Source organism: Borostomias antarcticus, assembly GCF_949987555.1.
Source record: "Borostomias antarcticus genome assembly, chromosome: 25".
Taxonomy (NCBI): Eukaryota; Metazoa; Chordata; class Actinopteri; order Stomiiformes; family Stomiidae; genus Borostomias; species Borostomias antarcticus.
This window is the reverse complement of record NC_140258.1, coordinates 7601249-7628697: the sequence shown is the minus strand read 5'-3', so window position 1 is coordinate 7628697 and position 27449 is coordinate 7601249. Positions and strand designations below refer to the sequence as shown.

Below are 27449 nucleotides of genomic sequence, written 5' to 3'. Positions count from 1 at the left end.
AAATGGAAAGGTGGCATTTATCACTTTGGATGTTGCAAAAAGTACACGTATAAATCTCAACTATTCTCATCCAGATGATTCATAATTAATTGAATGTTTTAGTTAGCTAATTGTGTAGACATGTTTTTTTCATATACTCGGCAGACCTGTCTGGAAATGTTAATGTCTAAGAATATAATGCCATCTGCTTCTAACATTGCTCAACTTTTGTTTGTGCACAGTCTGAGTGACAGGCAAGGGGCGGGCTTTGTTCGTCCAAAAGTTAGAAAAAGTATTTCCTGCCCGTTTTTTTCTTCCTCACGTCGCTTCCCGTTTGAATGTGGATTCTGATTGGCTGCTCAGATGGCTTGTAACCAATCAGCCGCCGCCTACTATGGAGGAAGGAATAAATGCAAGATGGCTCCTCATATAAAATCAGCCTCCTGGGTTGCTCTTTGTGAACAACAAAATTCCTCTTTAATTCTTATCCGATTGAAGTACTTATCTGGTAGTAGTTCAGAAGGCTAAACCGAGCTTTATGGTGATATATGATTGAGAATTGGCGATAATTTGCGCAAGAAGTTATTGAAGAAACAAGAGGGACTGCTTTGGACCATGAATTGGTGAACGCATTTTCGTCCGGAGTCCGGGTGGCGAGCCGCTCCAGTGGGCCTATAGGCTCTGCTACATAGCTTCTGAATGCGGATCGCAAAAGAACATTTTACTCTCTGAAAATTGCGACATGGCTGTATCCAGGTGAGATGTACTTATTGTGCGATGAAAAAGGAAATCCACTTTGCGAACCGGTTGCTTGATTAATCGCATGGCGATGATGGCTGATGATATCTGATGATAGCTGATGATAGCTTGCTGGCTAACAGCTAGCTCCCACATCAATGCCCCATGCCATATTCCGGGCCAGGGGTCTGTGCTCGTGTTTTCATAGCTGCTAGCTCTAGCCAGCCAGGCCATGCTCGTTTGATTGAACAGCATGTTGTCAATGAACATTGCAGACAACAGCTATCAGTTTCATTTCATCTGCGAGCTGGTGTATCTAGATGGATGTGTCTGCAATATTCCGTGTGTAGCATCCGTATTACCGGCCTATTATCTTGTATTTCAGAGATGAATTTAGGGTAGCTGTTCGTAGCTGAACTTTTCTGTATTTGTATCACGTACAATTGGCTTGTTCAGTAGCTTGCAAGTATGATGACCACTAATATGGTAATAATATCACGTGTAAACAAATTAAACGCCCGCGGTGTGTTGACCAGCTAATTACCAGTTAAGGGGTCAGCCCCTGCACAGCCCTAGCTAATCCAATCTATTTATACATGCAGACCTGCCAGCAAATGACTGATAAGTCATCACACAGTAAGCCTCCTACCTAGGTGCTATGATTCATTGGAAGTGCACAACTATCCCACAGTGTTCAGTGGTGTTTCACAATGAAAAACAGATTTGCGATGGGCAATGTAGGCGTGCAATCTAGCATTAAGGAAGGGCTTTACTGAACACAGAAAAAGACTCATGTGAAATACCAATACAGGCTGATGGGGTATTTTACTTTCACTGTAGTTTGGGTTTGATTTACTCCTTCGGGCATGTGGCCGAGCTTCACAGCCTTGGCCTTCCTAAATGTCCCCTGTGTTTTATTTTTAGCAGACTCCTCCTGTCTCAGGCCAGTAGTATATTATGCTCATCATAGCTTGATCTAGGTTTGGAGTAGGGATGCACGGTATATCGGCAATCATATTAGTATCATCCGATTTTTAAAATGTTAATATTGGTATCGGCTAGGGATTGGTACCAAAACCTGGTTCTAAACGGACCCCAGGGCTAAATTATTAAAGACCGCAGTATCAATAAGCTTTGATAGTCTTGGTTCTGTTATCAACATTTAACAAAAAAACTTGTAATAAGATTAAGATATCTATTTTCGCTGTTCCTATCAGAAGTGATCTGTCTCTCTCTTTCGCTGCATTGGAGATATGCGAGAGGCAGACCTGCTCCTTTCTTCACACACACACACACACACACACACTCAGCACGTGAGCAAAGGAGCAAGGGAGACGACAGACGATTTAGTCTGTGACAGTGGCGCAAAGAATACAACTTTGGGTATATTTTACAAGACTCGATGCCAACAATTCTCGTTGCCAGAACTGCAACTGGTCTTTTGCGTGTAAGGGAGGAAACACAAGCAATCTGTCGAAACATTTAGCACAAATGCATTATACACATGGATGCACTGTTTTCAACAGAGCTACTAATGCTACCAGCTCCGTGGTCTTGTGGTCAGTGTGTCCGCCCTGAGATTGGGGGTTCGATTCCCCGGTCGAGTCATACCAAAGACCATTTTATTCATATTTTTTAAAGGGTACCCAATGCCTCCCTGCTTGGCAGTCAGCATCAAGGGTTGGATTGGGGGTAAGTCCCTGCGACATACTAGCGTCATGTCCAGGGGGTGCACTTGTACATCAAGCTGCCTCATGCTAAGGAATCAGGAAATGGGCTCCTGCCCTATGGACCACTAGGCACGAGAACCATTGGTTCTCAAGTAAGTAACTAAGTAGTAACTAACTACTTACCTGCTTACTCTTACTTACTACACATTTTTTAGATGTTATATTGATATGTGTTGAGTATTGAAATGTGTATGTAACAATATGTATTGATATAATTTAATGTTCAGGACTCTTGGAAGAGTATCCATTGACTAAAAGAGGCCCTTATAGAAACTCAAAACTGAAACTGCTAGCAAAGTTCGCTCATCTCATTTCCCCTTTCACCTCAAGTCGGCTATGTGATAAGATTTTATAAGATTTAGCAACTTTTTTGTTAAAATCTGCAGCTACCATGAACCAACCCAGTCCTCCATCTACCCCCGCTGGTCACAGCCCTAAAGAGGTGGAAACCCCTTCACTGTTGCAGATAGTGTGAGGATGACTGAGGAGAGGGTGAATGAATGCCACCGAGCTGTGAGCTGCTCAGTTCATAGTAAACAGTCCAAGGCTAACAGTCTGTCAATCACTATATATTGATTTGTATGATATAATAGTATAAAAGGGCAGCCAGTATGGTAGTCCCACCACTCCGCAATACAATACATAAGACATTTTACTGTACGGAGATGACCAAGGCACTCACTGCAGGGCGCTGAAGCAGGCCAGAAAGATCATGACCGACCCCTCCCACCCGGGCTATGGCCTCTTCACACCGCCCCCCTCTGGCAGGAGGCTGCGCTCGTCAAAGGCAAAAACTGTTCGACACAGGAACAGCTTTTCCCCCTCGGTCATCAGTCTCATCAACAAGGCTCCCCTCTGACTGCTAGTTTTTACACCATGTTTGTATCTTGCACTGTCCTGTCCAGTTCTGTCCTTGCAATTGTCCATTGTTATAAAGCACCATGGTGTCGCAAAAAAATCATCCGCATGTATAGTACAAAAAGGACCAATAAGTGTACCGTTAAAGTCCCGGGTCGATAAGCAGGATCGATAAGAGTAAGTAAGAGTAGTAGTACCGTTCAAATCTTAATGATACCCATCCCTAGTATCGGCCAAAGTTTTCATATCGGTGTATCCCTAGTTTGGGGGACTGATGTCATGCTTTGTTTTCATGGGCCAAACCTGATGTGGGCCGGACCCACCTACAGGTGTAATAATGATAACCCAATCTGCATCCTGATCTTCATCGCGTCCTCCTCCTCCTCGCAGGCTTGATCGTCTGTTCATTCTGCTCGACACCGGGACGACCCCGGTGACCAGGAAGGCTGCCGCCCAGCAGATGGGAGATGTTGTCAAACTCCACCCACATGAGCTCAATAATCTCTTATCTAAGGTGAGTCTGCTGGCGTCCAAACTACACGTTCCCATACACTCCCACTCTCCCATCAGATGGGTCACACTTTTGGTGTCATCTCCACATGCGCACACACGCACACACACACCAACCTCCCTGCTGTGCTGAAAAAGTGGGGCATCTCTACCCTTGCTACCCCTGCTGCTCTCAAACCTAACTATTCCTCCAACCCTACTCTGGGGAAGTAACTGGTTTGGGCAGGGGAGCGGTTGGGCAGTTGTATGCCCTCTTCCTTGCTCTCTCTGGCTTACCGAGGCCATTGCTAAACTGATTCCTTGTGTTGTCGTTCACGCTGCCATTCATACTCTCGGACGCCTGTGAATGATGGGGCCTAGTGAATGATGGGGCCTAGCTTCCTGCGTCTCTCAATGGCTTCTCTCCTAAAGGTTTTGACTTACCTGAGGAGCCCAAACTGGGACACGCGCATCGCCGCGGGGCAGGCCGTGGAGGCCATCGTGAAGAACATCCCTGAGTGGAACCCAGCACCCAAGCCTAAAGAAGGTGAGGATCACAGGCCCAGGCCCCATCAATATGCTGTGGTGCTACACACTGCACCGATGAGAACATAATGAACGCTTTAATGATCCATTAACCAGTGCATTAGCATTTAAATAGGCCTTTTGTAACAGTCTCTAGTGTTCTATTCATCCCTAGGCATTGTAGTGGGTAGTTCCGTGTGGAAAAAAACACGCTGGCAAAGTGTTAATTCGTAGAGTTGTTATACAACTGTTTTGCCACTCTTGTGCTACTGCACTTGCCTAACAAGTGGCAGATGATTTCAGGGCACTTGAAGTGTATAGGAGTTGGCAACCAGGCAACCAGGATTTTAAATAGGCCCCAGTTTTATGCTCTTGGTATATTCACAAGGGAGTAAAACATTTTTAGCAGCATTAACATTTCTCCCAGTCTTACTGGAGTTGGCAAACCTGTTTATTGTTAGTATGGTGATCAGTTCCCTATAGCAAGTGTGGGATTACAAAATGGTTCTTGCTTGATGGGTTTGCAGACTAGCTGTCAGATTGCTCAGAAGATTGAGGAAACTGATGTGGGACGGCGCACCCCCCCCCCCCCCCCCTCTCTCCTTCCCTCTCCTCCCCTCTCCTCTCCTCTCCAATTCCTCTCCCTGTCCAGAGTCGTGTGCAGACTTCTCCCCCGAGGACTCCTCGTCTGACCGGCTGGGTTTCTACCGGTTTGACATCTCCCGTCTGCTGAAGCACGGCGCCTCGCTCCTGGGCTCCGCCGGCGCCGAGTTTGAGGTCCAGGACGACAAGTCGGGTACGCATCTTGCCAGGCACACATTTTAATAGCTCCGTCTTCTCCGCCTCGTTGTCATGCGACCTGGGCTCCTGTTCGTTTCCCAAGCATTCCTCCCCACATCCAATACCTCTGGTCTGATTTCACTTCTCATACAAGGTCCTTTTTGTGACATTTGATATTGCGATATTAAGTTCAGGCCGACAGGTGGATGTCATTGTGAGCCTGGCGTCTGAAACGCCACTTCCTGTCTAACCTGTGTTATGAGGCGGTCACAAGCCTGCTTCTCGGACTAGTTTCTGATCACTGGTCACACTTCCCTATTTTTATATCCCAGAAGATTTGTCTCCTGCAGAGCTGTGTATGTGGCGTGTATATTCTATAGCCCTGAACCCCCCCACCCTCTGTCCCTCTCAGGTGAGGTGGACCCTAAGGAGCGTCTCGCCCGCCAGAGGAAGCTCCTGCAGCGGAAGCTGGGGCTGGACATGGGCGCCGCCCTCGGCATGGACACGGAGGAGCTGTTCAACGACGACGACCTGGACGACGCATGCGCGGCCAAGCCCCAGGGCGGCAAGGCCTGCTCCAGCTCGCGCAACCACGTGGTGAGTCGCGCTTCACTGGGGCCGCGGCCCCCCCGTATCCTCCAGGACGGCTCGCGCCCAGGCTGCCCAAGGCGGCTCAGCCACTCTGTCACCGGCCGGTGCCAAGTGAAAGCTGAGGTTTCAGTCTTCTGTCCTCACATGAGCTTTGGCTCGCTGCTTTGTACTGATGAAGCCTGTGACGGTGATGCCTTGTCTGCTTGGTGCAGAGAGAGTAATGCACAGGTTTCTGGAAAGTCAGGAAGGGGGGCTGGGTTCCTACTATTTTGGTGTTTTTTTAGCTTTTTGCTACCTAGCACGTGATGCCAGGCGTACTCTGGCTCCCTCACCGTGGCCCGAATTCCCTGGCCACATGGAAGCAGTGAAACGGAAGGCAAGCTGCAGCTTGTGCTGCCGTGACTCGGGCCTCTGGCAGAGCGCAGCAGGACCAGCCCAACTGCAAGAGGGTCTGAGTCAGGAGATTGACTAGCATGGCATCAGATGGGGTTTGTTTGTCCTCTCCGTGACCACTTGTTATGATGCCGTTTACACAATCTTAGTTGAAATAAACCCTTGCCAACACCAGTAACACCGGTAACACCGTCTAGCCTACAATAAGAGAGCGCTTACTTTCATCTTCAACGTAAGACCTTTGCCTTGCGTTGAACAGCGCTGTTGATTTGAATTTGGCGCTGTATGCCTCCACGGCTTGCCTGCAAATGCAGAGTCGGTACATTACATCGGTAATGTATGATATAAACGTTACGCTCGGTCCTGTGCTAATTTATCATCACAGTTTGTCTATTGCCATGTCGTTTTTCAACGTAGCCTACTAGGAATATGCACCATGCCCAAAGCAAATTATGTTGAAAAACTTAATGCAATTAACGAATTCTGTATATCTAATGCTAATGTTCATGCTGTATATCTAATGCTAATGCTGTATATCTAATGCTAATGCTGTATATCTAATGCTAATGCTGTATATCTAATGCTAATGCTGTATATCTAATGCTAATGTTAATGCTGTATATCTAATGCTGTATATCTAATGCTAATGCTGTATATCTAATGTTAAAGTAATGCCTCGTGAACACATGGTGTATGACCAAACACAGAGTACCACCGGGAACACCGTGACAAGCCTAGTGGTGTAGAGCCTTGCATAGCTACTATTAAGATCTGTGCTCATCTGCCTTGTGCCCATACGCTTGTGAGGGACGTGGGCCGCGTGGCAGCTGTGCTCCTGGATAAGATCTTTGCTCTTGTTTTGTCCCAAAATGAACAATGCCGTCTTTATCCTCAACCATGCTTTATTTACAGCAAATGCAAGCTGCCGAGTTGATAGATTCCGAGTTTCGGCCAGGCATGAGCAACCGACAGAGGAACAAGGCCAAGAGGATGGCCAAGCTAGTGGCGAAGCAACGATCCAGAGACATGGATCCCAACGAGAAAAGGTAGCTCCCGTTTCTATACGTTTTCAACCTCCCTTATTTGAATGGTGCACGATTGTAATGGACCATTGATGGACATGAATACGTCAATTATTGAGTTGGGCAAAGACTTTTGAGGTCATTGAAAATGTGTGTGTGTGTGTGTATATATATATATATATATATATATATATATATATATTCATTATTATTGTTATTATTCTTTTTCTCCGTGCAGTAATGACAGTTTTGAGGGCGAACCTGAGGAGAAGCGCAGGAAAACCACCAATGTCGTCATTGACCAACCAGCAACCGAACATAAAGTCTTAATCGATAACGTTCCAGATAACTCCAGTCTCTTAGAAGAGGTAAGCAGCAAAGAGAAGAAACTACAGACAGAAGGAAGAAAACACTTTACTTCGCAAGGTCTTTGCTTTGAAAGAAATGAAGCACAGAAAGACGAGAGCTCCTTAAAACTCTCCCCTCTTACTGTAAGTGGCAATTTAAAAAAAAAAGCCGCAGAGATGAGACTACGGCACACTTATGCTTCATATTTGCCAGTGAAGCGTACAGTAGCACCAAGCACAGTCTCACTGTGGGAAGTCTATTGAAATCTCCGGTGCGTTGTTTGCAGATCCAGGAGTGGCCCCTGGAGAGCTTTTGTGAGGAGCTGTGTAACGACCTCTTCAACCCCTCATGGGAGGTAAGGACCGCGACCGCCCTCTCCAAATCCTCTTGAAGTCGCTCGAACGCACAGCTTAGTTTGACCCTGTTGATTGTTGGAATGACTCATTCCAAGGAATCGCAATGTAAGAGCTAAGTGTCCGTGGGTGTGTCCAGATTCGTCACGGTGCGGGCACAGGCCTTCGGGAGATCCTTAAGTGTCAGGGTGCAGGAGGAGGGAAGCTGGTCGGATGCACTTCGGAACAGGTTAGAGATCCCTCACGAGACAAGATGGACCGTGTTGCCATTAGGAAGATCTCCACCTCACGTTGCGCGCGGTTAACCTTTGTGTGACCCCCCCCCCCCCAGATGTCCCGGCAGCATCAGGAGTGGCTGGAGGACCTCGTTATCCGACTGCTCTGCGTCTTCGCTCTGGACCGCTTCGGTGACTTCGTGTCCGACGAGGTGAAGTCTTCACGCCTGGTCTCTCCTTACATGGCGGTCGATTCAGACGCTGGAGTGCGCTTGGCTTGATATCTAACCCTCTCTCTCGCTCTCTCTCTCTCCCCCCCCCCCCCACCTCTCTGGTCAGGTGGTGGCTCCCGTCCGGGAGACCTGTGCTCAGACCCTGGGCGTGGCCCTGCGCCACATGACGGACACCGGCGTGGCCATGACGGTGGACATCCTGCTGAAGCTGCTGACCGAGGACCAGTGGGAGGTCCGGCACGGCGGCCTGCTGGGCATCAAGTACGCCCTGGCGGTCCGACAGGTGGGCGCCTCCCCCTTCCCTCCTCTCGTTCGCTCTGCCCGTTTCCAGGTTTTCGTAGCGCGGGGTAAGTTTTGGAGCACGAGTGGCTGAATAATGAACCCTGTTGCGTTCTCTCTCTCTCTCTCTCTCTCTCTCTCTCTCTCTCTGTCTCTCCCTCTGTCTCTGTCTCTCTCTCTCTCTCTCTCTCTCTCTCTCGCTCTCTCCAGGACCTGATCACAGTGCTGCTGCCCCGCGTTCTCCCCGCCATCACCGACGGGCTGCAGGACCTGGATGATGACGTCAGAGCCGTGGCCGCGGCCTCCCTCATCCCCGTGGTGGAGGGCCTGGTCCAGCTGCTGCCCAACAACGTAGGTCCACTCGCCTGACCCTCGCTTGACCCTCACCTGACCCTCACTTGACCCTCAGCACCCTCAACACGCCTCTCCCTTCCTGTCCTCCCATTAGGGTGCTAAATATTGCCGAGTTGGAATACTATCTTGATAATTGTAGCTGTAGGCTCCTGACTTGACTAATCGTCCCCTACAACTCTGTGTGTGTGTGTGTGTGTGTGTGTGTGTGTGTCTCTCTCTCTCTCTCTCTCTCTCTCTCTCTCTCTCTCTCTCTCTCTCTCTCTGTGTGTGTGGTCGCAGGTGCCCTTCATCGTGAACACCCTATGGGATGCCCTGCTGGAGCTGGACGACCTCACCGCCTCCACCAATAGCATCATGACCCTGCTTTCTTCCCTGCTCACCTACCCCCAGGTCCGCCAGTGCAGGTCAGTGGTGGTCTGTCCTGGTGGGGGTCTGCCCTGGTGGGGGTCTGCCCTGGTGGGGGTCTGCCCTGGTGGGGGTCTATCCTGGTGGGGGTCTGTCCTGGTGGGGGTCTGTCCCAGCTCTGCACGCTTGTCAACACACAATGCTTTTAGGGATATGCCTAATGGCAGAAAGTGAAAGATCTACTGACTGCATATGTTGCTTTTTACGCTCAGACTCCAAAGAGCAGGACCTGATAGGAACGCATTTGTAACTCCCACAGGGGGCCACATGTCACAATGTTTCTTTGCACCCTAACGGCTACAAGCTAAGCTTTGAGGTGGAACAGAACGCACCCCACCGGTGGAAATGCCAGAGACACATTGAGCGTGCGTGTGGTAAACCCAGAAGCGCTCTTCTCTCCTCCCTGTCCTCCAGTACCCAGCAGTCCCTGACGGTTCTGGTCCCGCGGGTCTGGCCCTTCCTGAGGCACACCATCTCCTCCGTCAGACGGGCTGCTCTGGAGACACTCTTCACACTCCTCTCCAAGGCTGACCAGGTGTGTGTGCGTACGTGTGTGTGTGCGTGCGATATTTTAACCAAAGTATGAGCGCCTGCATGGCTCTTAGTTGACACCTTTAAACACTCAGCACACCACCAGCATACAGGGTAGTTAACACTGACTAGGGTAATTAATACTGCATTTACCTGCCAAACCTGTAGACAACAGATTAGGTGCTTCATCTCTAGTTCTCATCTGTTCATCTGTATCATCTGTTCTAGTTTGATCTTCTATAGTTTGCTCATGTACAGTGTTGTAGTTTGCTCATCTTCAGCGGTAGCTAGCTATAGAGTGACATCCTGTTGTAGTTTGATCATCTTCAGCGGTAGCTAGCTATAGAGTGACTTCCTGTTGTAGTTTGATCATCTTCAGCGGTAGCTAGCTATAGAGTGACATCCTGTTGTTCCAGAGCTGTGCGCCATGGCTAAACCCCATCCTCCAGGACATGCTCAGACACATTTTCCAGTCCTGCATCCTGGAGAGCAATCAAGAGATCCTGGACCTCATCCAAAAGGTAAGAACGTAGGAATGAACATGCACACACACACACACACACACACACACCTTACTCCGCAGGTTGTTTGAGATGCTTAAGAATGCTGAAATGTAATGTCATTGATTGGTGTGTGTGTGTACGTTTGCGTGCGTGTGTGTGTGTGTCCCAGGTGTGGGCGGCGCTGCTGCGCCAGGCTCCCCAGCAGTACGTGGTGGCGGCCAGCTGTCCCTGGATGGGCGCTTGGCTCTGTCTGATGATGCAGGCGGCTCACATCCCCATAGACCTCAACATGCTGCTGGAGGTCAAGGCTCGCTGCAAGGTCTGAACACAAACCACCCAGCCACTTCAGAGATACGTCCACACCCAGCCTGGCTGGGATCAGCAATCATTGTACCCGTGTCAGTCTCTAAACGCTGCGCTCAACTAACGACTGAAGACATTCGTCCAGATTTCCTCTGTAAAAGTGAGAGATTTGAGAGATTGGAGGAAACAAAACTGCATGGCCGAACCGATCCAGCGTCTTCTGGGCGGTCCTTCCTAACGGGGCGGTGAATGTTTTGTTTTGATTCTCCACTCCAGTTTGTTTGGAGGACATCATGAGCGAATGTAAAATGTCCTGGAAAATCGTGTGTTGTCTTGAAAAATTATTTCAACATTCTCCTATTTTCCTTGAGTTAGTAGGCTGTCTATCAGAGCTCCCCATGACAAACAACATCTGAAAGGGCTAAGTTATGAGAACATTCAAATGGTAGTTTATGGACGACAGTATTTTGAATAGCAAATTTGAATATTAATCACACACAAAAGTGACTTCTCTTAGCGTCTTTTTGTATTGATTCAATGTAGTGGCGCGCTGCTGTAAGAATAAGAATAGTATATTCTTCCGGTCGCCATCTATTAAGCATCAATTTGAAGCATTTTAGAGAGTTGGGAGAATCTCCCATTGCCACCGATTGGTCAACCATATGAATGGGGCAGTAATGAACGAATAATGAGGCTTATCCCCAAAACCTACATCCGTTGAGTCAGACTAGGTCTGGCTATGCGAGACTAGGGTTGACGTTTCGGGTTAGGGCATCATAAGAATGGCAAGCACATCTATTCTTACGGCGGTGGTAAGAATAAACTGTGCCCCCCCCCCCAAAAAAAGAGAATTTCTGCGCTCACTTTTTGCATGTGCATGAAAAACTATTTTGAAGAGAGTACTGATAACTTTGTTTTTTTTGTGTTTTTTTTACACCGATTGCTCTCCGATTGGGTGGAACAGGAGAAGGCAGGTGTGAAGGCTCGTCAGGGAGTCAATCAGGTGAAGGAGACGGTTCAAGAGTATATCGCGGGGGCGGAGACTGCGGCGGAGGACCCTGTGACGCGAGACTACGTGGTGACCCGGGCTCGTCTCATGGCTGCCAAGTTAGTCTCTCTCTCTCTCTCCCCGTTCACCAACCGCCACACACATGCATACAAACACACGAAAAAGGGATGGAACAACCGATGACGATATTTGATGCAGTCAGTGGTCTGGCAGGTTTCACAACATGGCTTGATTAAGATCAGGCCAATGATTGACATGTCTGGTGATACCTGAAATCATACCAGATTCTGACTGGTGTACTGTCTCTCTCTCACTCTCACTCTCTGCCTCCCTCTCTCTATCTGCCTCCCTCCCTCTGTCAGGCTTCTGGGGGCGCTGTGTCGGTGTATTTGTGACCCGCAGCTCAACGCGTCCACCCAGGAGATGCGTCCGGCCGAGTCTCTGGGCCACCTGCTGCTCTTCCACCTCAACTCCAAGTCTGCCCTGCAGCGCATCGCCGTGTCCCTGGTGCTCTGCGAGTGGGCGGCCATGCAGAAGGTACTCGCGCACAGGGCCTCGTTTACAAAACGGGGGGATTCTCATAGACGAGGGTCGTGTACTACTACGTACCCAACAGGGACCTATATACGCCCAGAAATATTCCCATTTATAACGTACGCACATCCCACCCCATAATTGCCTATACTGTAAATGGTCAGTGAAACGCCTCATTCATCCATACTGACTGCATTGAGTGACAGTGATGCCCAGTGTGAAATATAAGTTCTTGTAGTGCCATGGTGGTCAAGTGGCAAGGTGTCTGTCTTGTAAACCGAAGAAATGTTTTGTCATATTTAAATCAAACTTTATTTGTATAGCGCATTTCATACACAGAGGCAACACAATGCACTTTACAGAGAGCAATGGGGGGGGGGGGTGGCATAGGTCCCACCCCTACATATTCCAGAGGGAAGCAAAAAAACGGTTAACCCAGGGGCCGAAAGTGAGCTGTAAAAATTCTTCCCTGACCTCTCAGCGAGACGATCGAGCAAGCTCCTGGAAAATGTTTGCCTATTGGCTAAGAACATAGGGTCTCTATATAATACGTAAGAGGTAATGCCTTTTTTTCACACAAACAAGAGATCAAGTTCAAAGCGTTTCTCAAGTTTCATCCTTCTGCTATGAAAGTTGTGGTTTCTCCAGAAATGTGCGCATGGGTCAGAGTTTACACGGAGGACCGCACATTCTCCCGCCAAGTTCGTAAAAAAACAAAACAAAGGTTACGTAGAAAGTGAAGTATGCATTCTTTTATCCATTGCAATGTTTAGAAATGAGGCCCCTGGCCATTTAACACTTTTTTTCTTTTTTTTTTTTAAACTCTTTTAGTACAGTGCGTTCATTGCTAACATTACAAATATTTTTTTCTGTATTTCTAGAAAGTGCAGTTTCTCAGCTTTCAGGAAGTGTTGGAATTTTTTTTAAACGTTTTTTTAACCAGATTAGATTTTTATTTTTTTGGCCGGTGAGACGGTCGTGTTCCAGTAACACAGAATACAACACATGCAATAACTGTGTACCTTATTTTGGCGTGTGTATCGGTGCCCTCCCCTCCCCTCTCAGGAGTGCCAGGTGGTGTCTGACATGGTGCGGCCGCGCCTGCTGGCCATCCTATCGGAGCAGCTGTACTACGACGAGATCGCCATCCCCTTCACGCGCATGCAAAACGAGTGCAAGCAGCTCATCACCCTGCTGACCGACGCCCACATAGACGTGCGCGAGCGCCTCAACTGTAGCGTGTTCACCATCGACCAGGCCAACGAGCTGGTGAGGGGACACACACACACACGCACACACCCTTCATGTATTGTGAGCCTGTTTGTGTTGAAGGCCTTCGGGTTAGTTTTGCCACGACTCATAGGGGCGTGATGACACCATGTTAGCGTGGCAGATGACCTCATGCTAGTAATGAGAGTCTGCTCCTCTGTCAGACTGGCCGACTAAAAGAAAACATACTAGGGACAATATTTTGGCTGACAGGAGGCTGCTGAATGCTCCCCTTGTGAGAGAGACCTGGCTAAGTACAGTGGAACCTCTGGAGATCTGAACCCATCGGATCTCTGAAATGTTCATAACTCTGAAAGTGAGGTGACCCCAATTTACAAAATATAATATTTATTTACACTCGGAATAAATCAGTAAACACACTCTAACAATCGGAAAGGCATTGGAAATGAAAGCAAATAACCAATTATACTTGGGTTTTGTGCTAGCCGTTTTGTCACTAACCTTTTTAGTAAAAGAAAAGAGAGAAGGTTCTACTTTCGGTTTTGACACTTGTTCCGTTGAACGGACTTTGCAGATCTCTGACGTTGTGCTGTCTCTCCCTTTCTGTCTTTCTCTCCCTGTCTCTTTATTTCTCTCTTTTTCTGTCTTTCTGTTTCTCTTTCTTTCATTCTCTCTCTCTCTCTCTCTCTCTCTTTGCCTGTCTCTCTCCCTCTCTCCCCCTCCCTCTCTCTCTCTCTCTCCCCCTCCCTCTCCCTCTCTCTCTCGCTCTCTCTCTCCCCCGCCCTCTCTCGCTCTCTCTCTCTCCCCCTCCCTCTCTCTCTCTCTCTCTCTCTCCCCCTCCCTCTCTCTCTCTCTCTCTCCCTCTCTCTCCCCCTCTCTCTCTCTCTCTCTCTCTCTCCCTCCCTCTCTCTCTCTCTCTCCCCCTCCCTCCCTCTCCAGGTGACCACCATCTTCAGTGAGTCCACGGTGGGCCTGAGCGTCCAGTCCAAGCAGTGGCAGCCGCTGGACAGCAAGCGTCAGCAGGCTCAGTCCACGGTGGGCGAGACCAGCGCCGAGTGGCAGCAGCTGCACCTGCGCGTCCACATGTTCACCGCCTGCGCCCTGGTCAACCTGCAGGCGCTGCCCGACAAGCTCAACCCGCTGGTGCGGCCGCTGATGGAGGCGGCCAAGCGCGAGGAGAACACGCTGGTCCAGGGCTACGCCGCCGCCTTCATCGCCAGGCTGCTGCAGCAGTGCTCCGGCCGCCAGCCCTGCCCCAACCCCAAGGTTCTCAAGAACCTGTGCGCCTCCGTGTGCGTGGACCCCCTGCTCACGCCCTCCTCGGCGTGCCCCGTGCCCCCCGCCGCCCTGGAGACGGCCAAAGGTGAGGCGGCGTCGGCGGCGCGCATCGGCAGTGTGATCCGGTCCGTGGCGGGCGGTATGAGATCTGTCCGAACTCACCGGGACGGCTGGTTAGACTACCAGGCTTATAAGCTAGAGGTCGTGAGGATGTGGACATCTTGACTCTGATGTAGTCTGCTGTTTGCGTTCTCTCTCACACTCCTCTCTCTCTGTCTCTCTCCTCTCTCTTCTCTCTCTCCTCTCTCTATCCATCTCTTTCTTCTCTCTCTCCCTCCCTCCCTCCATCTCTCTCTGCCTCCCTCCCTCCCTCCATCTCTCTTCTCTCTCTCTTTTTTCTCTCTTCTCTCTCTCTCTCTCTCTCTCCCCCCCCCTCCTCACCCACACTCAGGTGCGTCAGAGAAAGACGGCATGTACCACATGGTGAACAGGACCAAAGGCATCATCACCCTGTACCGCCACCAGAGGGCAGCCTTCGCCATCACCAGCAAGAGGGGCCCCGCCCCCCGGATCCCCAAGACCCCCACCACCGAGCTTCCGCCCGGCAGCGGCATCACCACAGAAACGGACGAGGTGAGATTCCGGCAGGGGCAGGAAAAAAAACGGCGAGCAAACTGTTTTGGCTTTGTTCATCTAGACGATGGTGTCTCGATCGTATCTTTTCAGAGCAAGAAGCCCTGCCTCGTTCAGAGAAGAGGGGCAGAGTTCTCCCTGACGACGGTCGCCAGGCACTTTGGGCGGGAGCTGACCAGCTCGCTGCCCTACCTGTGGGAGACCATGGTGGGCCCGCTCAGGGCGGCGGTGGATCGCGACGGCGCCATCGGTACGACGACACGACGAGACGGGATTGCGCACCTTTTAACGCCGGCCCTCTCGGAGACAGCGATACAATGCGCGCTTCTGGCCTTGTCCCAAATTCGAGACGCAAGTTTTATTCATGGGGACATCCCGTGTGTCTTGTGTGTATATTTGGTCTCATTGATCGGTGTATTCTGTCCCTAAATGCGGTATTGTGTGTGTGTGTGTGTGTGTGTGTGTTCGTGTTCCAGATGTCCAGCTCCAGCTGGAGAGGGGTGATGCAACAGCCCAGGAGCTGGTCAACTCGCTGCAGGTGCTGGAGATCACAGCAGGGGCCATGGCTCCCGAACTCAAACCCCTGGTAAGACTCGGGGCCCGGGGCCCCTAGACCCCCACACTCACGTTTTCCTGTGCTTGTCCCGTGAACACCGTTTGGAAATGGCAATGCCTGGTAGTATTTGCACTGTAAAAACAAATAAAACTAAGCAGCCTAACCGTCACGTGTGTGTGCGTGTGTGTGTGCGTGTGTGTGCACACGTCAGCTGTTGGAGCACCTGCCCCACCTGTTCGCCTGCCTGCAGCACCCCTACACGGCGATCCGCCACATGGCGGCGCGCTGCGTAGGCGTGCTCAGCAAGATGGCCACCCTGGAGACCATGAACCTCTTCCTGGAGCGCGTGCTGCCCTGGCTGGCCGCCATTGAAGACTGCACCAAGCAGGAGGGCGCCATCGAGGCCATGGCCTGTATCCTTAGCAGGCGACGCAGCCTGTGTGTGTGTGTGTGTGTGTGTGTGTGCGTGTGTGCGTGTGTGCGTGTGTGTGCGTGTGCGTGTGCGTGTGCGTGTGTGTGTGTGAGATGCAGCAGCGTGTGCTTAACACGTCCGCGCGCGGCGAGTAAGAGCGACGCCGTGGCGTTCTGACCCTTGACCCCTGGCGCCAGGCGTGATGGAGCAGCTGGACGTGGACATCGTGCCCTACATCGTGCTGCTGGTGGTGCCCGTGCTGGGCAGGATGAGCGACCCCAGCGACAGCGTCCGCTTCATGGCCACACAGTGCTTCGCCACGCTCATACGCCTGCTGCCCCTGGAGGTACACACACACACACACACACACGCGCCCACACACACACACGCACCCACAGGCTCATTGCAGAAAGAGGCTGGTAGCCGCAGTGCCACTGTGAAATGGTGTCGTTTGTCCAACTGCCACCAGAGGGTCTTGGAACATTAATTTTTGGTGAACAGTTGGGATGTGTCCTATCTGTGGTCGTTCAGAGAATGTGTGCGTGTTTCTTCTCTAATGAATGTCAGCCATCTTGATTGATTACGACTTTGATATATCTTAGTCAGCGGTTTGTGTTGTCAGCGCATTGGTTCACTTTAATCTAGATGATTAAGTGAGTTATGAATCACCCGATAGGACGCCGCAATATCATCGTGATGGCATGTACACCCGCTGCTGTGAAATGAGACGGCTTTCAACCGCTTTCTGTGTTTGTGTGAACGCAGGCAGGGATCCCGGACCCCCCGGCCATGTCGGACGATCTGATTCGCCAGAAGGCCAGAGAGCGCCACTTCCTGGAGCAGCTGCTGGACGGCAGGAAGTTGGAGAACTACAAGATCCCCGTTCCCATCAAGGCCGAACTCAGGAAGTATCAGCAGGTGCGTGTTATGCTGTGTGTGTGCCTGTCCATCTGTCCCATTGATGAAAGATTGTCACTGAACTTAATACGATTAATCTTCTTGGTGACTTGATGTGAGGAGTCGGAAAATTAACAAATCACTCTCTGAGAGGACTCCGCCCAAAAGATTTATACAAACGACACACCACAAGTTAACAACGGCATCGTGTTTACAACATCATTATATTATACCATCCTTCGCGAAATATCTCGCTCGTTACTGTTTATTTTTTGTTTTTGAATTAGTTCAACAAACCAAAGGCTTGCTCTAGTGTTGGCCCTGGACGAGTTTGATGGGGGCGTCGCTGCCGCTCTGGTTGGTCAGTTCCCGAAAAGGGATGTTGTCAAACATCGTGGCTTTCTGGGAAAAAAAGTAACTTCATTCTGCTTGTGAGGCATGCAGCCTGGAGTGCCCCCGTCAAAAAAAACGCGGAGCGCTCAGAAAAAAAGATGCGCGGCGCTTTCTTCAGAGGCGGCCGCAAACGTTCGCTCTCTATTGGAAGGAAAGTGCTGGATCTTTTGGGACGCACCCTGTGTGTCTGTCACTCACACCCTCTGCCTTTCGGTGGCACGAGTTCCAGCTTCCAAGAGATTGGCCTTTGAACGAGTTGGATCGCTCTGCCAGCCCTTACAAATAGCTTTCTGCTTTTAGACGCTACAGGGGGAGGAGGAGGGGGAGGAGGGGGAGGAGGAGGACGAGGAGGAGGAGGGGAGTATATTGCTGACAACCAATAGCTCCTGAACAAAAACAAATCGAAAGAATTGGAATGGATGTGAAGGGGCTGTGCTGGTTGATTGTGGAGCTGGCGGCAGCGACCCAAGCCCAGCGCTCATCTCTCTAATGGAGCTGTCTAGAGTGATGTGCTCCGGCGTGCCCAGCGGGGCTGCGCTAGTGCTCTCAGGCTGAGTAAACCCAGCGCTCCCCATCCGCCCACCCAATTCCAGAGAGGTGGACAGAAAATGTAACTGTCAGTTCAAAGAGAGAGAGAGAGAGAGCCGATCCTTTGACTCATCACTCTTCAGAGACCTTGCGTCAGCTCGATGTAGGCTACATGCATTAGTACTAAAGCAGATTGGATACTATTGCATTCCTGTCTGCTTTGCTATTATGGCCCGACCTTATGGCATCCAGTGCACTAAAAGTGGTTTTCCATCAAGGAAAAGACTAAATGCAGACGTGGGGGCCGCTGTCTCACGTTCCCTCCTCCCTGCGTCTGTCTCACGTTCCCTCCTCCCTGCGTCTCTCAGGATGGAGTGAACTGGCTGTCCTTCCTCAACAAGTACAAGCTGCACGGCATCCTGTGTGACGACATGGGCCTGGGCAAGACCCTGCAGTCTATCTGCATCCTGGCTGGGGACCACTACCTCAGGTATACCGCTGTAGCGCGCGCGCACACACACACACAACACACAGCCGCCCGCAACACGCACCCGCCCGCAACACACACACACACACCACTATTTGACTTTCTCTGACACCCTGTCAGCACGTTGGCGGCGCTTCTGTCATTGAATGAATTGTGTGTGTGTGTGTGTGTGTGTGTTTGCAGGGTGCAGGAATACGCCAAGACCAGGGCGGCAGACTGCAGCCCCCTCCCCTCCCTGGTGGTGTGTCCGCCCACGCTCACGGGTCACTGGGTGGACGAGGTGGGCAAGTTCTGCAGCAAAGAATATCTGAACCCTCTACACTACACTGGCCCCCCCACAGAACGAGCCCGGTAAGACCACCACCGCGCCCATCCTGGACACGTGCTTTCTTTCAGTCTACACACACACACACACACACACACACACACACTGCCATTTGGAGATTGAATTGGAGAATAACCTTTCTTTCCTCCGATGGCAGGTTGCAACACCAGGTGAAAAAGCACAACCTCGTAGTTGCTTCGTACGATGTGGTACGGAACGACATTGACTTTTTTAGGTATGTTTCTTCTTCCTATATTCCTCCCTACTTCATTCGGGGGGGGTAGAGCTTTGCATTTCAATGGTCGGTGGTGGTGTAGTGGTCTAAGCATCAGGTTTTGAGGGCGGTTAGTTTAATTTTGGCGCAAGGGTTGGCCGCTCTACAGCGACCCCGTCTGGTGGCAGAGTCACGGTCACGGGGCTTGAGAGGGTCAGCTAGCTGGCTCTCTGCTCCAGGGTCACGGGGCTTGAGAGGGTCAGCTAGCTGGCTCTCTCCTCCAGGGTCACGGGGCTTGAGAGGGTCAGCTAGCTGGCTCTGTCCTCCAGGGTCACGGGGCTTGAGAGGGTCAGCTAGCTGGCTCTCTCCTCCAGAGTCACGGGGTTTGAGAGGGTCAGCTAGCTGGCTCTCTCCTCCAGAGTCACGGGGCTTGAGAGGGTCAGCTAGCTGGCTCTCTCCTCCAGGGTCACGGGGCTTGAGAGGGTCAGCTAGCTGGCTCTCTCCTCCAGGGTCACGGGGCTTGAGAGGGTCAGCTAGCTGGCTCTCTCCTCCAGGGTCACTGGGCTTGAGGGGGTCAGCTAGCTGGCTCTCTCCTCCAGGGTCACGGGGCTTGAGGGGGTCAGCTAGCTGGCTCTCTCCTCCGGACCGCTGACCGCGGCGTTGCGTGGCAGACCCTCCACAGCAGCAGCAGGGGACAATAGCAGCAGCAGCAGGGGACAGTAGGTCGGGGGTGATTGGCGACCAAATTGGGTTAAAATGGGATAAAATCAGATTTATTTTATTATTTTTTTTAAAGAAATTTACAAACAACATTTGTGGGTTTCTAGGAATATCAAGTTCAACTACTGTATCCTGGACGAGGGCCATGTCATCAAGAACGGGAAGACCAAGCTGTCCAAGGCCATCAAGCAGCTGGCCGCCAACTTCCGACTCATCCTGTCAGGAACGCCCATCCAGGTGGGGACCGTCTTTGGTCACGTAGATCCACACACCCTTGACCCCACATCTAGAATTGATGTTTTGCTAAACCGTGATGCAAATCTTGCATCGGTGGCTGAGATTAAGATGCATTCTGCCCAGCAGGCCTTTTTGTGGGTGTACTGAATATTTGTGTGTTTTGACATTTTGAAATGTAATCTTTAAGATTTTAAGACCATGATCTATGGTATAGTGGGGAGCTCAGGGTGACCTGTGTTGACTAATCAGTCTCCCATCCCTAGCCTGTTCCTGTCTCTAGACTGCTGGGGGGTTTCTTAGTTGCATTGAGTTCACATTGACAGAGGGCGGAGTACTTGGAACAAAACGTTCCCCTGTGACAAAAATGGCCAAAAAGTTTAATGTAGTTGCATTTGAAATGGAGGGACCAAAAGGTTCTCGTCTAAGGTCTCCATTTACCTCAGTGACGTTAACCCGTGTGCCTCTCTCTCTCTCTCTCTCTCTCTCTCTCTCTCTCTCTCCCCTCCCAGAATAACGTACTGGAGCTGTGGTCGCTCTTCGACTTCCTCATGCCAGGCTTCCTGGGCACGGAGCGCCAGTTCGCGGCCCGCTACGGCAAGCCCATCCTGGCCAGCCGCGACGCCAAGAGCTCCTCGCGGGAGCAGGAGGCGGGTAAGCGCGGCCGGATCCCCGGGATGATCCTGGCGGGAACCAGCGACGTGGCGCGGCGTGTATTGACGTGCGTGTGTGTGTGTTCCAGGCGTGCTGGCCATGGAGGCGCTGCATCGGCAGGTGTTGCCCTTCCTGCTGCGGAGGATGAAGGAGGACGTTCTGCAGGACCTGCCCCCCAAGATCATCCAGGACTACTACTGCAACCTCAGCCCGCTGCAGGTACGGCCCGCCCGCCCGCCCGCGCCTCCCCCTCTCCACATTCCTCCTCCCTTTCCTCCTTTCTTCCCTGTCAGCCTCCTCCTCTTCTCTTCCCTCCACATCCTCCTCCAGTCTGTAGTCGGTCTTGATACCCCCCCCCCTCCCCCCATCTTCTCAGGTCAGTCCTGCTGACCCCCACCTCTCCCCTCCCTCCGTGTGCAGGTCCAGCTGTACGAGGACTTCGCCAAGTCCCGGGCCAAGGTCAGCGTGTCGGACACCATCTCCACCGCCTCCACCCAGGAGGACGAGGACAAGCCCAAGCTGAAGGCCACCGGACACGTCTTCCAGGTACGCACACACACACACACACACACACGTAGATGCAGGCCTACCGGCTGCAAACATCACCCAATGTTAAACGCACGCACACACACACACACACACACACACACACAGAGGAAAAGCACCTTTAATCTGACATAATAGGTGTCTCGTGTGTGAGAGCAGATCAAGATTCAAGATTCCTTTTATTTCTCAAGTGTAATGTACGGTGTACAGTCACAGTGAAATGTTGCTGCCGGCTCCAAGATTTCGATAAACTCTAATCCTCAATTTCCAAAACAAATTTACGATTACAATTTTACAAATTATACCATAAGTACCCTTTCTATAAGTATATTAAGCTGGGATGGGATAGATAAAGGTCTGGATGGATTATGTGCATGCTATATATTGATAAGAATAAATGAATGAATAACCCGGGGGGGGGGGGGGGTTTATTGGTGAGTTATGAACATGCTATACTGTAGCTATAATGGTAACATATTGCCCCAACCCCCCCCCCCACCCAGGCGCTGCAGTACCTGAGGAAGCTGTGTAACCACCCGGGCCTGGTGCTCACGCCTCAGCACCCCGAGTACAGACGCATCACCGAGCAGCTGGCCGCGCAGCACACCAGCCTGAGGGACATCCAGCACGCCCCCAAACTCTCCGCCCTCAAACAGGTACGCCGGCGCCGGAGCTCCAGAAACCCCCTCCGCCCTCAAACGGACGGGTACCGCGCCGTCCGCCTCTCTCTGCGCCGTCCCCAGACGCAACTCCCGCCCCCGAAAACCCTCAGCCCCAACAGTACAACTGTGACTCGGAGATGGATACTGATGCACTTTTTCATCCACCAACCCCCCACACACACACACACACACACACACACACTAGACGTTTGCATCTGTAGGGAGTTGAGAACGGGCTGTCTAGATGGTGCATCTGAACTACACAGGTTTAATATTCATTCTCTCCTCCCTCTCTTTCATTTCCCTCCCACCTCTCTCTCTCTCCTTCTCTCTCTCCCCTCTCCCTCCTCTCTCTCTCTCTCTCCTGTCCAGTTGTTGCTGGACTGTGGTCTGGGGGCCGGTGGCTCTGTGGAGGGGGGTCCCGAGGCGGTGGTGGCCCAGCACCGGGTGCTGATCTTCTGCCAGCTGAAGAGCATGCTGGACATGGTGGAGCAGGACCTGCTGAAGTCCCATCTGCCCCACGTCTCCTACCTGCGGCTGGACGGCAGCGTGCCCGCCGGGCTGCGCCACGCCATCGTCTCCAGGTGAGAGGGGGAGGGGTCAGCCGGCGTCCCGGGGGAGCCATTGACCCGGGCTCATGTTTGTGACCCACTGGGTGTCACACTTGGTGACATTTTGAAGTCCTCCGTTTTACTTTTTATTGGAATGTCTTCTTTATTGAAAAGTTATTCTTTTTTTAATAAGTCACCCACTCACACATGAAAATAAATCTGCTGCTAAAAGCGGTAACATGAGTAGGATATTTTTCATTTTTCATTTGTAAAACGGCGTAATATTCTGTAAAAACCAAATACTCCCGCACTCAAAACTGTTTTCTCTCTCTTCCTCTCTCTCTCTCTCTCTCTCCCTCTCTACCCCTCCCTTCCTCCCCCCCCTCCCTCCCACCCTCTCTCTACCCCCCTCCCTCCCTCCCAGGTTCAACAACGACCCGTCCATAGACGTGCTGCTGCTGACCACCCACGTGGGCGGCCTGGGGCTCAACCTGACCGGCGCCGACACCGTGGTGTTCGTGGAGCATGACTGGAACCCCATGAGGGACCTGCAGGCCATGGACCGCGCCCACAGGATAGGACAGGTACTTCAGGCCGGCGCCCCGGGGACACACCGGCCTACCAGGCAGACGGCGCCTTCATGACACCCAACGCCTCACAGGCTACGATTACTAGTCTTAACCGCGCGTCTGGGCGTGTGTGTGTCTGTCTGTCACGCCCGCAGAAACGCGTGGTGAACGTGTACCGGCTGATCACGCGGGGCACGCTGGAGGAGAAGATCATGGGCCTGCAGAAGTTCAAGATGAGCATCGCCAACACGGTCATCAGCCAGGACAACGCCAGCCTGCAGAGCATGGGCACAGACCAGCTCCTAAACCTCTTCACGCTGGACAAGGTCAGTATGACAGCAACACGCCCGTATCACCGTCGTCTCTCACTGGCTCGCCACCCAAGGGGGCGTGTCCACCGGCGAGCTGTATTTTGGAGCTAGCGCCGTTTTCTCGGCGTTTACAGCGGGTAACGAGCTCTAGGGCTTTTTTGGGCTTAAGTTTGCCAGAGCTCTAGGCTTTTTTTTGAAAGGTTTTTGGGCTAAGGTGCAGGCTGTAAAATGCTGTTCTGAGGATAAGAACGGTGGGTTTAGCTATCTTACTTGGCTAGTTAAAGGTACCCCGAGGAGTTTATTTTTGGTTACGAAACAGTCTCATTTTAATGTGGGTGAATCTACATTACCCACGCTTGTTGTGTCCATTTTCGACAAATGTCGTTTCTTGTAGACCTACCTATGTAGTTTATTTTTTGATTATTATTTCGTGGTCGGGTCGTCCAGAACTTCCTTGGAATGACGAAACTATTTACTGCAGTAGCCTACGCCGACAAGACGAAGAATAATTTAAATATGACCGTTGTATATTGTCAAAAGTAACGTTACTAGCAAGACCTACGTGATTACCGGTGGACCCAAGTCGTTTGTCCGTGCACAGTAACTCTTCACATGTGCATTTTCTGCGTGTTTGTGTGTCCGTCCGCCCCTCTAAAACCCGCGTGGTTTGTGTGTCCCAGGATGAGAGGGGGGAGAAGGGCGAGTCCTCGTCCTCCTCGGGGAAGGCCTCTATGAAGTCGGTGTTGGACGGGCTGGGAGACCTGTGGGACCAGCAGCAGTACGACACGGAGTACGACCTGGACAGCTTCATGCACTCGCTCCAGTAGCACGACGGCTAGACGGCAAACTTGAAATAAACTTGAACTGAAACTGTCATGGTACCCTCTTCCCCCACCCCCTCTCACTCTTTCCCCCCCTCTCTCTCTCACACACACACACACACACACATCTAAGCCTTACTATCCCAATCAGTGTTGACGCAGACCCCCACTCTGCTCCCTTGGCGGAACCCCGAGCTACTGTGAGGGGAGGGGGGGGCACGGTTCCCTCCCATCCCACTGGACTGGCACAGTGGTGCAGGGAGACACGGGACTCCTGAGATGTTCCTCCTGCATCACCATGGACCCTTCTAGGAAACCATCTGCAGTCTTAAAAAATACAAAAAAAGAAGCACTCCCACCCCCCACCTCAAGCCCCATAGGTCGTCTGTGTGACTTAACAGCTGGAAAACAGGATTGGTGTGTTGATTAAAGGGAAGGAGAACGGGGAGGTTGTGAGAGCGAGCGAGAGCCGCTCCACAAGAACCCACCCGCTGCAGCGCTCTGGGCGCGGTGTGACCCTAGCCTGGGCTCGGGCAGCTGGCCAGCACTGCGGGCTGTAGTAGACATGCCGTGACTACAGATGGGGGGGGCTCCCGGCCTCAAGGTGGCGCTGGGACCCCGCACCCCCCACACACACGTCCCCCCTCTTAAGCACAGTCACGTGGCCTCACGCCCTGCACGTGGGAAACTGTCCACCGCTGCTCCGAGCCCTGGTTGTTACTCTGAAAGGCACTGAAGCAGCATTACAGGGACTCGCCCTCGGGGCCCACCTGAAAACTGGCACCCGAAATCCGTCGCAAAAGTGTTTTAAAAGGAAAATGCAGAACTGTACATATTTCTGTAATTGCTGCTTTTTTTGTTGAAGCTGATTAGAATTCTAATAAATTCTACAAGACCTTTCAGTACATGTGCCGTCTCGTTGTGTTCATATCACCCTGGATGGGAACCTTGCCTGTTACTGTGTGACTTGGCCAGCAGAGGGGGTTGTCCTGCATTTTGAAATGATGGCAGGTGGGTAAGCGCTGACATATATAATATATTGCTTTATGGTAAAGTTGTACTTTTTTCCAGGGGCAGTAAATGTTAGATCAAATTCATGTTAGTGTAATGCAAGCCGTAGCTGTGTTTTTGCTGTACAGTGTAGAAGGCTAGATAGGTGTTAAGATCTGATTATCTAAATGAGTTTGTCAGCTTTGGACTAGCAGGCAAATAAGCTGGCTTCCTGATCTTAATCATTGCATCTAGTATATGTGCTTGTCTTGACTGCTAGTCTATCATAGATGTGCAAAGAGACTGATGAACACCATCACTGAACACTGAAGGGCAATATTGCAGTCATTCAGCGTGTCGGTGCAGAACATGTTTTCATATTGCATATCACAGATTACTCTGCCTTGGCGAAAACGCAAGGTTTAAACTTGCACACAAATGTATCAGACCAAGGGTTCATTCCATTCCAGTTAGCCGTTCTTGGATCTGATAGGATTGTCTAGTTTTAAACCAGGGGAAAAGGCAGCAAAGCTTTGCCCAGGCACGATCAGTCACCTAGCTGGATATGCCCGGGCATAGCTGTGAAGGCGACTGAACTAGGGCACATGGCAGGGAACAACTGTCTGAAATGGAATGCAGCCAGGACGCTCAGTAGCTGAACTTTCTGTCCTTACCTGAGGTAATAGGAAGGTACTCTATTGATCTCAGGGGGGGAAATTGCATTGTTACTGAGGTACCACAGTCTACACTAATACATGTATCAATAAGCAATCCCATTGTAATGTTGTGTTCCAACAAAATTAAATGGGTATGGTGTTCTACTAGTAGTGATACATTGCTACTTTGTCAGTTCACTCAGAAATGAAACATCTCACTCCAGATAGGGTTGGGAGAGATGTGGAAAGAGGCCATGCAAAAGACGACAATGTTTCACAGCGTCATACAACTACGTTTAATAAGATTTGCTTATTAGTACAGAAAAGGGGAAAGTAAGGTGGGAACTACAAACTCGAAGCAGTAGTAAGCATTAGCAGCATAGAGCTCCATGTTTTTAAATCACAGTTAAACTGCAAAGTCAGACAAGCGTAGGTCCAAGTCAACAATCTCAAAGCCTTGTCAAGATAGAACCAGTTATCGAAACCAAAAATAAAATAAAAACCTGAAAAAAACAAACATAACTTAAAAATACACCTTAGAAGTAGAGGGTTTGTCTGAAAACAAAGAGCAAGTTTTCTTTTCTTTTTTTCCTTTTTTGAGATCACAACATTATGAAGAGGCCTAAAGTTTACCTACCCAGAGAAACGGCCATGAAGCATAAGTGAATATACAGTATACTATTCAAATCTAGTGTTACATGATATTTATATCTATAGAGAAGATAATGTGAAATGGCCTCCATCACCAAACACTTGATGTTCTTCCGGTCATCCCTTTCCGCTTGACATACACAGTTGAAAGCTTTTGTTAGGGTATAAAATATTTAGCAAAAGAAAAAAAGGTAATAAATAAACAAATACTTGGTGGTAGGGGTGTAATACTGACCCGGGGAGAAAGCTACCACTGGGTAAGTACTGTACATGAGATGAGGATAAGAGTATACACCACCGGTACAAATTGGTATAAAAGGCAAGCTAGAAAGAACATTCTCATCAGCACGTTAGTCTTTCTTTTGGAGGACCGTGGTAGAAGAAGGGATTTCATGACATTTCATCTGGAGCATATTTTCAAGTACGAGGGCGATAAGAGAGGATCAGCCCCATAATGGCAAAGAAAGGGTTAGTGGGCGTCTTGGCCAAAAGGTGTTAAAATGTTAGGGCAGTTTGCATGCTGTACACAAAACAAATCAAGCGTGTGGTATTAGTTTGTGGGGGTGAATAAGAAAGCTTTAAATGAAAGATTTTAGACCAGTGCCTCCTCTGCTGTTATTAAGACTTGGGGACCAAACACACCAGCACTATCCACTCAACTACTGTATACATTGATTCTGAACATTGACATTCATACTTAAATACAATCACACAGATGAACATGGCCCTGTCCCCTGATATTTCCTGTGGGGGCTAACCTACTACTGATGTTCCTTTGAACTTGCGGTAGTAGGTAAAAGGGGAGGACATGCAACATGACTGAACTATCTGGGAGTTCATGGTCAACGTTTTACATCCAGTGAAGTATTGTGACATCTATCATGGCCATACAAGATTGTTTACTGTTCACAGTGGGGTTGAAGTACTTTAGTAGTAATAGCTGAAGCAGTAGGAGTGGC

The 27449-nt window shown here is 50.6% G+C and overlaps 1 protein-coding gene across 2 annotated transcripts; it reads left to right on the top strand.

Moving 5' to 3' along the window:
• The first annotated feature begins 506 nt into the window (after nucleotides 1–506).
• On the top strand, nucleotides 507–25065 carry btaf1 (BTAF1 RNA polymerase II, B-TFIID transcription factor-associated). Of its 2 annotated transcripts, none has more exons than XM_084458499.1 (38): nucleotides 507–735; nucleotides 3696–3819; nucleotides 4227–4341; nucleotides 4984–5115; nucleotides 5512–5696; nucleotides 6996–7129; nucleotides 7344–7473; nucleotides 7740–7808; nucleotides 7946–8035; nucleotides 8138–8233; nucleotides 8361–8537; nucleotides 8744–8884; nucleotides 9167–9291; nucleotides 9707–9827; nucleotides 10240–10344; nucleotides 10496–10645; nucleotides 11594–11736; nucleotides 12001–12175; nucleotides 13238–13441; nucleotides 14342–14765; nucleotides 15132–15313; nucleotides 15407–15563; nucleotides 15790–15899; nucleotides 16081–16282; nucleotides 16479–16627; nucleotides 17047–17199; nucleotides 18468–18589; nucleotides 18770–18937; nucleotides 19069–19146; nucleotides 19953–20082; nucleotides 20592–20733; nucleotides 20822–20952; nucleotides 21154–21279; nucleotides 21783–21935; nucleotides 22314–22525; nucleotides 22917–23076; nucleotides 23217–23387; nucleotides 24053–25065. In XM_084458499.1, exons 1-38 carry the CDS (start codon nucleotides 722–724, stop codon nucleotides 24197–24199), a joined length of 5547 nt encoding a protein of 1848 aa, XP_084314625.1. In that variant the 5' UTR covers nucleotides 507–721; the 3' UTR covers nucleotides 24200–25065. The 2 variants fall into 2 exon arrangements, with proteins under 2 accessions (XP_084314625.1, XP_084314624.1); XM_084458498.1 differs by having other exon boundaries at nucleotides 4972–5115.
• The last annotated feature ends 2384 nt before the right edge of the window (nucleotides 25066–27449 follow it).